The sequence below is a fragment of the Pongo abelii genome, chromosome 13 (assembly GCF_028885655.2).
Source record: "Pongo abelii isolate AG06213 chromosome 13, NHGRI_mPonAbe1-v2.0_pri, whole genome shotgun sequence".
Lineage (NCBI taxonomy): Eukaryota > Metazoa > Chordata > Mammalia > Primates > Hominidae > Pongo > Pongo abelii.
In genome coordinates, this window is record NC_071998.2 from 127,629,009 (window position 1) to 127,644,923 (window position 15,915).

Below are 15,915 nucleotides of genomic sequence, written 5' to 3' on the forward strand. Positions count from 1 at the left end.
GCCCTGATGCTATCTGCTTCAGGTTTCTGCAAGTGGCTTCTAAACCAGCCTCCCCTATGGCAGATAAGCCCTGGGCCTGGGGGTGATGGCGGGATCCCGTCTGTCTGTGCCTCCAGAGACACGGATGTGGCTTCCATTTGTAAGTCCCTACTAAATGTTTCTTCCTGAGAAACTGGACTTGTCAGCCTCTTTCTTCCGCCTCTCAGCCTCCTCCATCTTTGGGGCAGGTTTGCCCAGGCCTGCCCATCGTGGAACAGGTATTGATATTCCTGTTTTACAGAGGGAGAAACTGAGGCTCAGAGGGCTGACTACTGTGTGAGGTGAAGGGCACATGGCATGTATGTGACAGAGAGGAGGGTCTCAGGCCCACGTGCCTCCCAGAACCCAGGAGGGCCCACTCCGATGCTTGCGTTGGAGACAAAGGCAGAACCCCAGCTCTGAGCCGCCTCCCTTTCCACATGAGGAGAGCAGAGATGAGGCCCGATGGATTTCAATGGCCCCGGCTCCAGGACTGGCCCTGCCGTCCACGTCTCCCCCCTTTAGCAGGAGTTTGGCATGGAGGGCTCAGCTGCTTACGACCACCACCCATTTTGGGAAAACTTCTGAGGAAAAATTCTGCACACCTGTGCCAGCCCCTGAGCACTGGCGATGTGCCAGGGACAGTGCCTGAGGGAACAATTCTCCATGTCCTCACTAGGATACCATGAGGAGGTGGGTGGCCACCCTCCAGGGACTGTGGACACGGAGGCACCTCTGGGGGCAGGGGCTCCCTGCCAGACCCCTAGGGAGAGGTGGAGCAGGGCCCAGGCAGCCTCAGAGCCCGAGCTGGCTCCCAGCACCAGTGTGGCCAGTGCTGTATCAGCTGCAGCCTGATGAACATGGTGAGTGGCGGGCAGGGGTAGGGCGGCTGGGAGCCCCGGGGCAGGGCCAGGGCCAGGGTCAGGGGGTGTGTGTGATCCCATCCTCCGCTCCCAGCTCTGATGCTCCCATGAGGGGACAAGGCGCCATGGGATGGCTGTGGGACCTGCCAACACTCTTCCAGGACCCCAAAGCTGCCTGAGCTTTGCTGGGCATGAACGGGCCAGGCTTGACCCTGGGTACAGAGAAAATGACCCGCAGGGACCCTGCTCCTCCTGGGCAGTGAGTGAGCTCTCCCAGCCCCCTGGGTGCAGGGAGGCTGTGCTTCCCAAGAGTGTGTGTGGCCGCCACCTTTCATAAAGGGCCCCCGGCCTTCATGTGTGTTTTATGAGGGTGGCCATGATGGCCACGCAGGGCAGGGAATCAAAGGGACTCGTAAAGTTTCTCTGATGATTTGGGACTCGGAGCACTGCGGACACATTCATGGGCATTTTATGCGGGAGGGAACCGTTAAGCAGGGAAGCTGAAAGAGACAGATCACGGGAAAATTAAATGTAGGGTTTAACTGAGAAATAATCATTTTCTATGAAAGATAATGACTTCTCTGGAGGCTGGTATCAAGATTTATTGGCCCAAGCGGTGACGACAGATCAGAGCCCAGGCAAGTACAGCAGGAGACCTTGAAGGGGAGGAACCTTGGATTACCATCTCGCCCGGTCAATATATCTGAATGCCAAAGCCCTCCACTCTGTATACATCGTGTTGGGAGATTAAATGTGTTTACACCTCTGGTGGAGCGGCTTTTTCTCCGGCAGTCAGAGTAACCTGATGGCTCCAGCCCCCTCCAGGGCCGCTGTCCTTGGAAGCCCTGGCCCAGGTTTTCCTTCGTTCCTCACGACCAGCCCCCTTCAAGGGCACCCTGCCACCTGCCAGCGACGCGAGGCACCTTCTGGGCTCCCAGGGAAAGTCACTCTGGTTCCAGCTGTGACTGCAGCTGCCACCGCATCGCACCGCACGTCAGCACCAACCATGTGGCGGCGAGCTGGGGAGCCATCAGATTCGCTGCAAATCTGCGGGGCTTCGGTGGGGGAGATTTATCGTCATGCCAGATGCGTGTGTGTGAAATACGTAATTCCTCTCACACAGCCTCATAAATCCAAAAGGGTCAGCAATAAATGGAAAAAAATAAAAAATCACAGACTAATGTGTTCAGAGGACTAGAAGGGGATCAATGAGAAAGCTGTAGCTCAGCTCAAAGTTTGTTCTGAAATTGAGAGCACGGAGCAGGAACACATTCCCCACTGGATCCAAACCTCTGCATTCTCAGGCGGGCTGGGCAGGAGCCGGCCCAAAATCAGATGCGTGGCCCGAGCTGGGCTTCCTGTGCACACGGTGAATGGGGACCCTGACACAGGCCGGCCATTGTTAACGGCACCTGGGGCTGAGCAGCCGCCCCGGGGCTGGAGAAGGCAGGCTGGGTCCAGCTGCTGCCCGGCAAGGGGTGTCTGGAGAGGGGCTCTTGCCTCACGGCAGGGGGCCCAAAGAGGTTCTAAGGGGCCTGGGGTCTCTCACCAGAGCTATGGGGTAGAGGGCCCTGGCAGCTCCGTGTGTCCTGTGACCTGGCATCTTAGGGCTTTGCCAGGCCAGCTTTGTGATGCCGCCCACCAGACTGCATGCATAAAGTCTGGAGTGTGCTCCTCTCTTAAAGTGGAGGAGGCCTGAGGCCCTGGACAGGAGAAGCCACATCCTGGAGGGATCAGTGCAGGGACACAGATGTCCCTAAGGCCAACACGCTGCTCATCAACTCCCCATTCAAGAAGAGACCCTCAAATTCAAAAGGGTCCCAGAGAAATTACAGGGGTCCCAGCGAATCCTCTGGAAGCAAAGAAAAGCCCATGGCACCAGGAGAAATCGGCTGCCCTGACCTTCCAGGCACAGCAAGTCCTGAGCACGTTCCAGAAGAGACCTTGGGCCACTGACCCCCAAAGGACAAGCCCCTGGCTGTGCGGGCTGTGGGGAAATGACCTTGGGCCCTTGAGCTACGGCTTCCTCTGGTCTGTGCAGCTTAGGTGTGAGACACCCATGCCCAGTCCACCCAGCTGCACGTCATGTGCCGGCAGTTTGGGTGTTGGGGGGGAGCCTCCAAAGTCAAAGCAGGCAGATGCCCCTGACTTCTAAGCAGGGTTCAGGGGTGTGAGTCAGCACCAGCCGGGCCCACCCCAGCTCTTCTTTCCCCCAAATGTTCTCTCTTCCTCTCTTGGCCTTTGCCGATCCCCATGACCCCGTTCCTGGCATAGGCGCTGCTCTGCCCCGTCCTGGTTCCTGCTCTTGGCAACTCCGACTGTTCTTGCCTCTGGGCTGCAACGCCTTTTCTTGGATGCCTCTTCGTGGCTTTGATGCGAAGAAGCAGGTGTGCAGTCCGGGCCCGGCTTCAGGTGACCGTCCCGCAGAGCCGGCCGCCCACCCGGCCCACCCTGGGAAGGTCCAGGGGACCGTCCCGCACAGCTGGCCGCCTGGCCGGTCCACCCTGGGTAAGTCCAGGCCTCTAGGTTCTTACTCCCACGTGTGCATGTGTGTGCCACACACAGCTCACAATGACATCGTGGACGCCTGTGCATCTCTGTAGTTCCAGAAAACACTCCCTAGGGGCTGCACCTGGGGGCCCGTGTGGAGACAGCTGCTAAGGAGTCGCGCAGGACCCTCCTGGTGAGCCGCCTGGAGGCCAAGTCCACTGCCTGGTCTCTCTCCACACCTGGGAGATGGGTACAGCGGCCTGAGTCTGTCTCCAGGAGTGGCTTTCTGCCCAGTGAGCCCTCGGGCCTGGGTGGGTCCTCTAGCTGGCAGCTCAGGCCTCCCTCGACGTCCTCACCGGCATGCTCAAGGGACCCAGACTTTCCACTGGCGGCCAAGGGCACTTGGCCTGGGGGAGAGGCTGCCGGGGCTGCCAGCCAGGGACATGGAGGTGTGGCTGCCTTCCTGCTTTTACCCAGCATTTCTTTGGGGTCTTGGCCCCTGGTGGGGGTCTTGGCCAAGCAGGCTCGGCTGCCCAGGGACCCTGCCGCAGATGAAGCAGTGTCTAGGAGCTCATCCAGACCCACTAAGAGCTGCCCCGCCCCTCCCTGGCTCTCTGCACACCCAGAGCTCTGTGCTCCTTCCCAGGGCTCTCCCCGACTGCCCAAGACCTCCTCAAAGGCGACATCAGCCCAGAACCCTGTGCCCAAAACAGGAGCCCGGTCCTCCGATGGACTGCCAATCATGATGTCTGCATCACCAGCTGCCAACAGCCCTGACAGACCTTCCCTGGCCACAGAGTCCACTCTGGATGGAGCTGGGGGCTGCACTGATGGCCCTGGGAGCCCTCCAGGGGCACTGCCTGACCCCTCACATGACGGGTGCCCTGGCCAGCTGACAGGTTCAGGCCACTGGCTGCCTCCGGTCTCATTCCCTGCTGCAGAACTGCATCTACCCAACTGGTCCTGAAGGCTTCCACCTGGTCCAGGCACCCCTGGGCAGAGCCCTGACTCCTGGGTTCCCGCGGACCCCTGGGGCCCAGGAAACAGTTCCTCCGGCAGACTATCCTCAGACAAGGAGGACAAATCCTGGGTGGTGATGGCGGTGTCCTCCCCGAGGGGCCCCGAGGGCGGGGAAGGGAAGGCATCTGAGCATGGGTTGGTGTCTTCGCCATCACTCTGTGCTTGGGGAGTGGGAGGAGGTGGGGGTAGGGGGGCCTCCCTGTGGATGGAGGACGGGAGGTCAGCACTGCCGTAGGACAGCAACTCGTCCACGGGAGACAGGATCTCAGTCAAGACGTCACTGGCAAGTGGAGGACAGGCTTCCTCCAGGACGGTGGGGGCCCCATTCCCACCAGGCCCAGGCGCCTGGCTTTCAGCTACTGGGGGTGCCAGCCTGCCCGGGTCCCCGGGAGGAGCCTGCAGGGTCACCGGGGTCTCAGGCTCTGGCATGAGGTGCGGGAGTTTGCTCTTGGTGGACGGACGCAGGTCAGCATCCCGGGTTCCCTCCTGGTAGCCAGAAGTCTCTCCTCCTTTGCTGAAATCTGCCCCTTCACTCGAAGAGGTCCCCGAAGGAAAGACCAGCAGTGAGTCCGAGTCACCGGCAGAAGAGATTTGGGGCGGGAACACCACACCGGCGGCCTCAGGGGGTGCCTGGAGGGCTTCTCCTCTGTCTGACACCCCCTTCAGGCTCTCGCTGGTCCCAGAAGCTTCCCGCCCCTCCCCGGGCTGTGGGGAGGGAGGAGCCACCTGGGGCTCCACGCGGCTTCCAAGGCCCAATGAGCCACCTGCAGGCAGGGAGCTCCCCGAGGCTGGCTCGGCCCCGGTACAGGGTTCTGGCAGATCCTCCTCGCTGTCCTCCTCCCAAACTTTGCTGGAGGCCTCTGACAGCTCTGACCCTGACCTTGGAGAGGGGATGTCTGGGAAAGGCAGTAGCCAGCCTGCCTTTGGGCTTTGCTCTGGCACTGAACCTTCTGCCACGGCCTTGTCCAAGGAGGAGCCACGCAGGGGGCCGGTCCCGCGGCCCTGGGGCCTCTGCCAGGTCACCCGTCCTCCACCCCCAGGAGCACTGCCAGGCCGAGGCTCACCCTGGTTTGGCCGCCAGGACAAAGGCAGGCCAGCTTCCTCCGAGGAGTGTCGGGCAGAGAGCTCTCCAGGCCAGCTAAAACCTTCGTATGGGGAGTCTTCAGCTTCCAAGCCGGGAAGAGAGCTGGAGCTCCCAGAAAGCTGGATCAGGGTAGCCGCTGCTTTCTGGAACTCCCAGAGAGAGGGACATGACAGGCTGCTCACAGAGCCTGCTGGGGAGGTGTGGGATGACACCGTGGCTTCTTCCGAAGGCCCCCAGCAGGTTCCAGAAGCAGACTCAGAGCCTGGACTGCAGGAGGAGGTGGTGGGGAGAAGGGGACTGCCCTGGTGCAGGATCGGGGGCGCCGCCTCCTCAGGGACCACAGGAGCTGCTGAGAGAGGGGACAATCAACAGTGGTCACCCTCTGCACCCTGGACCCCATGCATATCCCACGACCCCCAAAGCCAGGAGGTCAGAACAGAGAAACACCCTGAACAGAGGCAGGAAAAGCGTCGAGGGTGCCAGCGTGTTCGACCCTTGTGATTCCAACCCAGGGGTTCACCACGCCTACCCCCACCCACACGCAATGAGTCATGCCCAGGGACCTTGCCGAGCCTCGGGCACCCGGCCTCATAGCACCGCAGCTGTGGTTCAAGGACTGACTGGTTGGCTCTGCCTTGTTTTATTTTCATTAGGGATGTGGGTGGATCCAGACAGAGGATCCCTGACCGTCACTCACCTCCCCCGGCAACCCTGTGATGGGGAGGTGCGTGGGCAGAGCCCCCCAGCTAGGCAGTGGGGAAGGCAGGGGCTGCGTATTGTGGGGAGAAGCTGGCTCTGACGTAGAAATGGCCTTGGGGGACCCTTAGTGGGGACTCGATGGCTGAGGGAGGGGCTGGGATCTGGGGCATTACCTGGGGAGGCAGCGGCCTGGGCAGCTTCCAGCCAGGTGGAGGAGACGCCGGGGACCTCCTGCCGACAGGCCTCCGTCCTGCAAGCACATTCGTGGAGAACCCTGTGGGGATCCTGGTCCTCCTGGCCTCTTCCCCAGGGCCCACTGTCGGCGACCCCACCTGGCTCAGTCTACAGCCCACACTCAAAAAACATCCCAGCCAGTCCTCTGCCACCACCTGAGTGACCCTGAGGGCAAGGGCTCCCCGAGGGCTTGTCTTTGGGGGCATCCAGTCTCAGTCCCACTGGATCAGGTGGCAGAGAGGGGTGGGGCTGCCACTCCCAGGGGGTTTGAAGCCCCTCTGCTGACCTTGGGCTGATTCATGGGTGACATTTTTATTTCCCAAAGTGGGTCAGACCCAGGAGGGCTCAGGGTGGGTGCAGAGCTGTGCCCTGGCAGCACAGGTGTGCCAGGAGAGAGTGAGGGTCCCTATAGCAGGGGGACAGGGAGTGCTGGCTGAACCCATCTCCATGCCTCAGGCTCCACCCCTGCTCCAGGGAGCTCAGCCCCACACCTCTGCTCCCCCGATCGCCAGCTCTCAGTTTCCTGGGACTCCTCCACGGGGTTCTCAGCAAAATCCAGCCCCAATTCTGAGCCCTCTTCATTCATGCTGTCCTCAGCCACCTGCTGGAGACACGTTGCAGAAATGACACTGTTGGGGTGTGGCCGCTGTCTCTGTCCACCTCCCGTAGCTGCATGGAGCCCCTGTGCTTCCAGTGACCACAGTTAAGGAACAAATACCACCCAAAAGAAGGCCGTGGAGACCCCCACTCGCCAGATTCCCCTCCTCCCATTGGGCCCTGCCATCATGGGAAAAAAGTCTGTTTTTCTGCCCAGGTCTTGAGTCTTAAGGTGAGACCCAGAGAACGGGCAAACCTCAGAACTGAAGGCATCTGGGGGGAAGGGCCCCGGGGCACTCATGGGACGGACCAGGAGACCCCTCAGGGCCACACAGCAAGGCCAGGCCCCACACAGCCCACAGGAAGTGCACGGCCACACCCGACTCACGCTGGCTTCCTGTGGGCCACAAGGACCTTCTCTGCCCCAGGAGCGTCGGCTGCGTTCCCCGAAGCTCCCCACATGGCTGTCTGTCGGAGCCCGGGGCTTCCCCACTAAGGAAGGGCCGGGCTTGGTCTGAGGGTCTCCTGGAGGGCAAAGGGACTGTCAGCACTGGTGGGGACAGATGCAGGGAGCAGGAGCAGCTCCCAGGAATTCCGAAGCCACATGAAACAAATTTTAAAATTCACAGTGGTGTACACTTTTCTGCAGTGCTTGGTTAGTATGAGGGCGGAAACGTACATGGTAGTTTGCTCCTAAAATGATCCTGTTATTGGACAGTTAGTGATTGAAGTCCCAGCCAAAAGTTTAGAGAAAATTCGTTTAGAATTCAGAAGCCGGCCGGGCGCGATGGCTCACGCCTATAATCCCAGCACTTTGGGAGGCCGAGGTGGGTGGATCACAAGGTCAGGAGTTTGAGACCAGCCTGGCCAATGTAGTGAAGCCCCATCTCTACTAAAAATACAAAAATTAGGTGGGCGTGGTGGTGGATGCCTATAATCCCAGCTACTCAGGAGGCTGAGGCAAAAGAATTGCTTGAACCCGGGAGGTGGAGGTCGCAGTGAGCCAAGATCACGCTACTGCACTCCAGCCTGGGAGAGCGTGAGACTTTGTCTCAAAATAATAATAATAATAATAATAATAATAATAATAATAATTTAGAGGCCTCTTTCCCTCCCTTGGGGGAAACCCTTTGCCAGAGTTTGTTCTTCCCCCTCGGTGCCATCCAACAGACACTGGTGCGAGGCAGGGGTGGCGCAGAGGGCCGGTGGGGGGCAGGCCTCGGACACAGCAAGGTCACCAGTGCACTGCCAGGGGATCGCAAAGGGGGACAAAGGGGCGGGTGGGGCCACCACAGAGCCCTCCCCAGGAGCACCAGGCCCCCCCCACATCGCACCTCCATCTGCCTAGACTTTCGTTCTGTGGGGTCAGGGGACTCTGAGGGCCAAGGCCACCTGGCTAAGGGAACCAGAGCTGTTTGGCTAAAGCCCAAGGAGGGGGAAGCTCCATCAATGGGAACACCTGCCCTCTTGTCCATGGCCCTGGGCGACCCCAGTGACCACAGTGGGGCGTCACCCAGGGAGCCCCTGCAAGCGCAGTCTTTTGATCAGAGAGCGGCCGGCACCGCAGTCAGGCAGACTCAGGGTGAACCCTAGACCACGTGAGAACATAAGTCAGGCCTCAGGCTCCTCCTCTGCAGCGTGGGCATAACGAGCGAGTCCACCTCCAGAGGCAACGAGGACCCATGGTGGGTACAGGCCCCTGGCTGGCCCCCCGAATGGTGACAGCTGGTACATGTGGCCATGCGGCGAGGGAGGCTTCAGGCTAAGCAAGCTTCACGGTGGCCGCAGAAGCCTGAACAGTGCAGGCCCGGGGGTGACACAGGACGCAGAGGGAAAGCGCTCTGTATTCACTTTGCCTCCCAGTGCCACTGGCCTCTCCAGGGAGCCCCACCAGCCACGCTCTCCTGGGCAGCCCCACAAGTGCTTCTAATCTCTTCCCATCTCAACCTGTCTGTCCTGAGGTTTGCTCTCCCTGGCCCCAACTGCAGGGACCCCCCGAGTCTGGCAGACCCTTGGGTGGCATAGTCTCCCTGCTTCCGAGGATGGACACTGGGTGGGGGCCTTCTGAATTCAGCACCCAGGGAGCTCCGAGGTGGCATCGCAGGGCACACAACCCCCCACTCTTCAGCCGGCGGCTATCAGATCCACCACCAGGGCTCCCTGACACTGTGAGTGCATCCGCTCCCGCCCCACCTGCAAATTGGGGACTTGGCTCTCGGGGAGGCCCCCAGCCAAGTGTAAGGTTCGGAAAGAGAAAAATGTTATCGGTGCAAAAACCTCTGTCAGCTGAAGACGCTCAGGCAGTGCTGGCTTCCAAACGCTTAAAAATCCGCCCTAGATGAACGAAGTTGCGATTAAAACAACCCCAGCCAGTTATGACTTTTAATTTCTCCAGAAGAGCCGCTGCGTCACCTCCGATAGGAGATGGAGCCGGCCACTCTTCTTGCAGTGAAGGGGTCCGAGGCCAGGGTAGGGGGCCACCAGGGCCCATCTTCTTTGCTTTCCGTCCTTGTCCAGTGGCTGAGCTCCAGCCTCGGACAGGCTCTGCCGGATGTGGGGGAAGCGTCCAGCCCTGTGGAGGCCCATGTGCTGTTTCCAGGGTGCTTACCTGGGGGCTGCTCCTTTGCCTCCCGTGACCTGCGCTGAGCTGTGGGGAGGTGCCCTTCCGCCTCCTCGGCCTGGGGGGTGAGACAGGAGTGGACATGGCACAGGGCCCTGCAGGGAGGGCACCAAGGGATAGACCAGGATGGATGGGGACAGATGGGGACAGACTGGGGTGGATGGGGACAGACGGGGGCGGACAGGGACAGATGGGGACAGGCGGGGACAGACAGGGACCCACTGCAGGAACCAAGGACCGGCCACAGGAACCAAGGGGCCCCAACCAAGATGAAGATCAAGTCACAGAGAGGGGGCAGTCCCTGAAACAGGCGGTGCTGGGGAAAGGGCTTCCAGGGAGTGTGCGTACGGGAAAGGCTGGGCCCAGCCGCTGTCCATCCGGGGGGCTCACATGCTGCAGGCCCAGCAGAGGGGCCCGAGGCTGCTCCCCAGGCTCTGAAAGACACAGTCCCAGGAGTCACCAGCGGCAACCACAGACTGAGACAGGGAAGAGAAGGAAGGAGGCAGGGGCAGAATGGAGCTGCCGGGTGGGGGCGAGGGGGGGACAAGCTAACCTCGAGGGAGACAGGGACGGCCTAGGGGCACATCCAGCTCTCTGCCCTGCTTGTCCGCTGCCTGGAGGCCTGAGGGTCTGCTCAGCCCCAGCCTGGGAAAGGCAGCCTCTGAGACAAGCACAGGGTAGGCCCTGCCGAATCCTCCTTCTGCCCTGGCCAGGGGCTCTCTGTGGGCCTGTGTTTCTGGGACCTGCCTGGCAACAGTCTGAGGCCTGCACGTGGCCCAGGGGCTCTGAGCAGCCACCCCATGAGGAGCCCTTCCCAGACAGAACCTGTCTGAGTGGTTTCCTGGCCGGCACACCCCTTGCTCTGTATCTTGGGAATGCTGGCTGCCTGTGCACGGGGTGGCCCACCTGCTGGCAAACCCACTGTGTGCTCTGCTGCGCTGAGACGCAGACACGGGGAGGCCGGGGTGGCCCGGTCACGGGGGGGCACAGCAGGCCAGAACACAGGCCTGCCTAACCCTGGGCCTAATGCCACCACACACTGCCCAGGGCCCACTGAATGAGCGTCCGTCTGACCCTGGGCAGTCGCCGCAGCTGCTCATTACCTTGGCTGACGTGGCTGCCACTCTTCACCAGCGGGCCCCGGGGGTCGTGTGTGTCCTCGCCCCACGCTGGCCTCAGAGGATGCTGGTGACCATCTGCATCGGAGGTTGTCTGGAGCGGCATCACATCCTGCTGCTCAGCGGGAGGGCTGCACGGCCATGCAGAGTGGAGGTGACCGCCCGCCCGGCTGCCCCTTCCCAGGTGTCCAGCCCTGGCCACAACCTCCACCAGCACCCTCTCCCTGGGAACAACCTCATGTCACATCCAGGGGTGGCTGTGGTCGGTGGCCAAGCAGAAGACGGGACTGTGACCCCCTCACCCAGGCAAGGTGGGTGGGAGAGGCCTGTGTCTCCCCAGCGTGTGGCCCCTTGAGACTTCTGCCTGGAGATGGACTGTCCCTCCCAGGTGCACATGCTGGGCCCCCGAGAAGCACGGTGCCACCCCAGGCCTGCACTGACCTCCAGGCACTCCCCATCTGACTCTGCCTGGGTCACACTGCTGGGGTGGCAAGGAAACTCCTGCTGTCTCAGGTGCCTGCCCGGCGACACGTCGTCTGCCTCCCTTTCTCCCCTGGGCACCTGCCACATCTGGGCACAGCTTGTTGCCCCCACCCAAGGGTGCCCCTGAGCATTTCCCCCCGGATTTACAAATGGTCAGGGGTGAGCAGAAAGTTCAGAGGAGGGTGGCCCTAAGGGCCTGGAAACCCTGTATCCCAAGGTAGACGCGGCTGAGGGGCTGCAGCCCGCACTCTCGCTGGGGCAGGACTGGGAGGGCACCTTGACACCAGTGTGTGCCCCACTCAGGCTCTGGAGGGAGACAGGGCAGTGCCCCCAGGGCCCAGCACTCAGCCCGCAAAGCAGACCAAGGCCCTGTGCTCTCACAGCCGCCCCAGAAACAGAAGAGGCTGAATAAAAATGGGAACAGGAACTCCCATGTCCTAAAGGATTCATTCTCCTCCCCTACACCCTCCTCGGCACGCGGCGTCTCAGGCCAGGACCCCGCAGCAGCTCCATCTGCTCTGTCCAGCTTCTCCCTCACTCCCCTGGGAGCTCACAGACACACCCCGACCCCAAGGCGCCCAGCTCGCAGCTGAGCTTCTCTCGCACGACCAATGAAGGAGGGAAGCGCACCTGCTCCTGTGTGGCAGGACCCCCAGCAAAACACCACAGGCGAGCTTCTCATGGGTGGGGTCCCAGGGAGCCAAAGTTTTCTCTGTGAATACCTCACTTTTCTCTATTTTCTAGCTGTGGACAGGGCTACACATCGCTGGTGTGACAAGCCGAGCATAGGGTGTACCGCTCCGCCAGAAGGGTGGGCTGACCCCCATGCCGGGGTCCAGGTCTGCAACCATACGTGTACCGGCCCCTCCCCTCCAGCCCTATAAGCAAACCCTGGGGACCAAGGGGCGGTATTTGGCCTGGAAGCCTCTTCAGAGATTCCTGGGACTGGCAATTGGTAGCAATGTGAATGACAGATCAGTCTGTGCCTAAGTTTATTTGAAAGCTTCAGGAGAAGCCACAGAGCCAATGGCTGAGCCTAAGTGGTCAGCAACTCCCCTCACTGCAGAGGCCCCTCTGGGCTGGGAAAGAGCCACAGGACGCTCCCCCAGGCAGACAGGGGCCTCCAAAGGCTGCTCCCCTGGGTCTGCGCTGCCCCCCGCTTGCTGCTTCAAGGGGTTCTGTGATGAGAGTCTTGAGGGCTGCCGGCCCCGGGGGCCTGAGCTCAAAGGAGAGAAGGCCTCCTTGGCCCTCCAGGGCCATTTTGAGCCCGGAAAGAAGAGCTGTTCCTAGCATGAGGAAGCCCGGAGGCTCTTGATGGGAAACACAGCTGCTCCTCCCATGGCAAGGCTCTCGGGCAGCGGCCAGGCTCTCGGGCAGGTGACCCTGGTCATCACACCCCCTCCCCTGCCCCATGGGGACAGTCCAGGCAGAGCCCTGGTGCCCTTTAATGAGGCGCTTTTGTTGCAAACCAAAGCCAACGGCCACATGGCCAGGCCTCAGAGAAGGCTGAGCTGCCACCAGCAGGCAGAACAGCCCCCAGCCACCCTGGGAGTGGGTTCCCAGGGCTACACGTGCCACCCCTGGCCCCTGAGCCAGGCCCATCCACTGGCTATGCCCCACTGCGCGTCCTGCAGTAGCTGTGGGGGGGAGAGTACCCCGTCCCTATTTCCCAGGTGAGGAAACAGACTGAGAGGGGACCCTCCCCGTGGCCATACTCCGGCCGCCGCAGAGCCGGGAAGGTGCAGCCAGCTCCTGGGGCTCCTCCCATGGGTCCCGGGCAGCTCCGGCTTCTGCCCAGACCCACTGGGCCAGCAGGCCCCCCCGCTCAGTGCCCTCAATGCCCACCCCCTTCCATCCTCCTAGGCAGAGGTGGGGATGGGGCTGAGTGAGCGCCGGCCGCCCGGGGCAGGAAAGGAACATCAGGGTCCGGACCCCGACCCCCAACCCCGTAAGACCAACCAACTGACCGCGTGGCCTTCGAGCTTGCAGGGCTGCTCCGGGGACGATGGCTGGTGGGGCTGCTGGGCCTGCGTGGGGTCAGGGGACACAGGGAGGCCTCTGGCTGCTGGCTTGTCTCTGAGCCTCCTTCCCAGGTGGCCTTGACTTTGGGGCTGGAACCCTGTGAGAAATGGTGCAGGAGAGCCTGGCATGGCCGCCTCTGCCCATTTCCTCCTCAGAAAAGCTGGTGCCGGGCTTCACGTGGCTGTGGCTGTGGCAGGGCTGGTGCAGTGCCGGGGCTGCTTGCTCCCCACTGGGTGCCAGGCTGAGACAGGACCTCTCATTTGAGCAGGGGTCCTGCACCTCCACTGAGAGGTATGGATGGGAGGCCCAGAATGAGGAGTTTTTGCCCAAGGCTGGCCAGAGACCCCCATGCCCAGCTCTGGAATCAGGTTGCTGGTGTCCCCTCTCCTGCAGCTTCAGAGAGCTCAGATCATTCAGTCCTCATCCCCGCCCTCCAGGTGAACCCGCTGCCGTCCCTGCCTTACAGAGGAGACGCACAGGTGCTTCAGAGAGCTCAGATCATTCAGTCCTCATCCCCGCCCTCCAGGTGAACCCGCGGCCGTCCCTGCCTTACAGAGGAGACGTGCAGGTGGGGAAGGCACACGGCTTGCCTGGGGACAGACCCCCACCCCTTGTCCACACAGCTTCCTCACTCCGTCTGCTGGTGGACATGGGGGCCAGGAGCCTCCCTCCAACTATGCAGCTGCTGCTTGGGGTCCCCGAGGGGCTGGCCTCCCCAAGGAGCTCCCAGCCACACTCTTCTTCCTGCCTGGGTCCCATGAGATCCCCAGTCCTGCTTATCCTCCCCACCCCATCCACTGCTGTCCCCACCTGAAGTCTGGCTCTGCTCTAGGGCCTGGCCAGGACCACCCCATCCAGGAAGCGTCCTCAGCCCCCCAGCAGTGGCCCCTCCCTCCCTCCATCTGCCCCACCCACCCCACCCCCCAGCAAGTCTGCCTGGGGCCACAGGCATTTTTTTTTTTGAGACAGAGTCTCCCTGTCGCCCAGGCTGGAGTGCAGTGGCACAATCTCGGCTCACTGCAGTCTCCGCCCCCCTGGGGTTCATGCCATTCTCCTGCCTCAGCCTCCCGAGTAGCTGGGACTACGGGCGCCCGCCACCTTGCCCGGCTAATTTTTTGCATTTTTAGTAGAGACGGGGTTTCACCGTATTAGCCAGGATGGTCTCGATCTCCTGACCTCGTGATCCACCCGCCTCGGCCTCCCAAAGTGCTGGGATTATAGGCGTGAGCCACCACGCCCGGCCCACAGGCATTTTTACAAGGGACTTGCACGATCACAGGAAGCGGCCAGGGGACAACATTTCTGCAGCTGAGTCCCAGCCCAGGCGAGAGCACCCACCTGCTGCAGCTTGGCCCGGGCCTGCAGCTCAGGCACTGGGACATCGTCTGTGGGCCCCGGGATGGGGAGGGTGTCCGCAGGCCCTGGCATGGAGATGACGTCCCTCTGACGCTGCAGAAGCAGCTTCCTGTCTCGGTGCCTGAACAGCTGCGTGTGTCTCAGGTATTGGATTTCCCTCTGAGCAGGCCAAAGAAGCAGATGCCAGCATAACCCCGGAGCCAGCAGGGGAAAAGGCCAACAAAAGGGAAGGGGTGTCTGGGGGGACGCCTTGGCCCTCGCACTGGGAGGCCTCCCTTTCCCTCCAATTGGCCTTTGCCCGCCCCTCCTGTCAGGCAGGATACCCCCATGGCCTTGGGCTTCCCTGGGCTTGGTGGAGGAGGTAGCTGCAGGCGGCAGGAGGGAGGCAGGTACTCATTCCCTGGGGCCCATGCAGGGCTGGCACAGGCTGGCTGGGCCTCGCCGTCCCTCTCTCCAGGCTCCAAGCAGTGCCCCCACCCCGTCACTCCTTTACGACTATTCTCTCTGTTCCCCACAGCGTCCCTGGTGGACGCACCCTCGGAACCACCTTGCACGGAGCCCAGGCCCGGACCGTTGCACACTCGCCCTGGGAGACAGCAGCTTCACTGGTGAGACGGGAAACTGAGGCTCTGCCGAGTGGGTGTCTGGTCCATGGCCCCACTGGGGGGGGTCCCAGACCCCACCTCCACCACGGCGTCTCTGTCTACGACATGCAGCCTGGCTATGGCTGGGAGTCCCTGACCCCGGCCAGCTCCAGCTCCTCCCGCCTGGGCTCCCTGGGCAGGGCCTGTTCTGCCAGGCCCCATCGTTGCTGTGTGACAAGCAGACCTCTTCTAAGCCCCTTCTGTTTCCCCGGCTTGCATTGTTCTCTGTGGTACCTGCCTTTTCCTGTTTCTCCATATCCGAGAGGGCCCATGCGTGGGTCTGCAGCCTGGGTCTCTGCCCCCAGCTCCCTTGCCTGGAATGCCCCACGCCTGACACCCCAGGTCGCAGTATGTACAGGGCATCCAGGGCAGGGGTGGGGATCCCGGGGCTTTCCAGTCAATATAAGATTCTGCACTGATCCCATTTCCCAGCAGAGGGTCCTGGGCGAAGTAAGTCCCCCACCACAGCTCAGCTTTTTTTTTTTTTTTTTGAAACAAGGTCTCTATTGCCCAGGCTGGAGTGCAGTGGTGCAATCTCAGCTCACTGCAGCCTCGACCTCCCGAGCTCAAGCAATCCTCCCACCTCAGTCCACCAAATAGCTGGGACTACAGGCGTTGGCCACCTATAGTGGCAGATTTATTTTTTGTAGAGACGGGGTCTTGCTAT

At 61.6% G+C, this 15,915-nt stretch overlaps 1 protein-coding gene across 16 annotated transcripts in view; it reads right to left on the bottom strand.

Annotated features, from left to right (window-relative positions):
• Positions 1-1,463: 1,463 nt before the first annotated feature.
• Positions 1,464-15,915, bottom strand: part of CCDC187 (coiled-coil domain containing 187) — a 53,157-nt gene continuing 38,705 nt past the window's right edge. For 8 of the 16 annotated variants that reach the window (XM_054520920.2, XM_054520927.2, XM_054520925.2 and 5 more), the window contains 10 exons: positions 14,587-14,763; positions 13,194-13,345; positions 10,729-10,874; positions 9,974-10,059; positions 9,614-9,683; positions 7,394-7,530; positions 6,900-7,012; positions 6,348-6,424; positions 5,456-5,824; positions 1,464-4,918 (listed from right to left, as the gene is read on the bottom strand). In XM_054520920.2, the coding sequence (XP_054376895.2) occupies positions 3,501-4,918; positions 5,456-5,824; positions 6,348-6,424; positions 6,900-7,012; positions 7,394-7,530; positions 9,614-9,683; positions 9,974-10,059; positions 10,729-10,874; positions 13,194-13,345; positions 14,587-14,763 (2,745 nt within the window). In that variant the 3' untranslated portion in view covers positions 1,464-3,500. Of the gene's footprint in view, positions 4,919-5,455; positions 5,825-6,347; positions 6,425-6,899; positions 7,013-7,393; positions 7,531-9,378; positions 9,684-9,973; positions 10,060-10,728; positions 10,875-13,193; positions 13,346-14,586; positions 14,764-15,915 lie in introns of those variants that run through there. The other 8 variants (XM_054520926.2, XM_054520919.2, XM_054520914.2 and 5 more) reach the window with 5 other exon arrangements.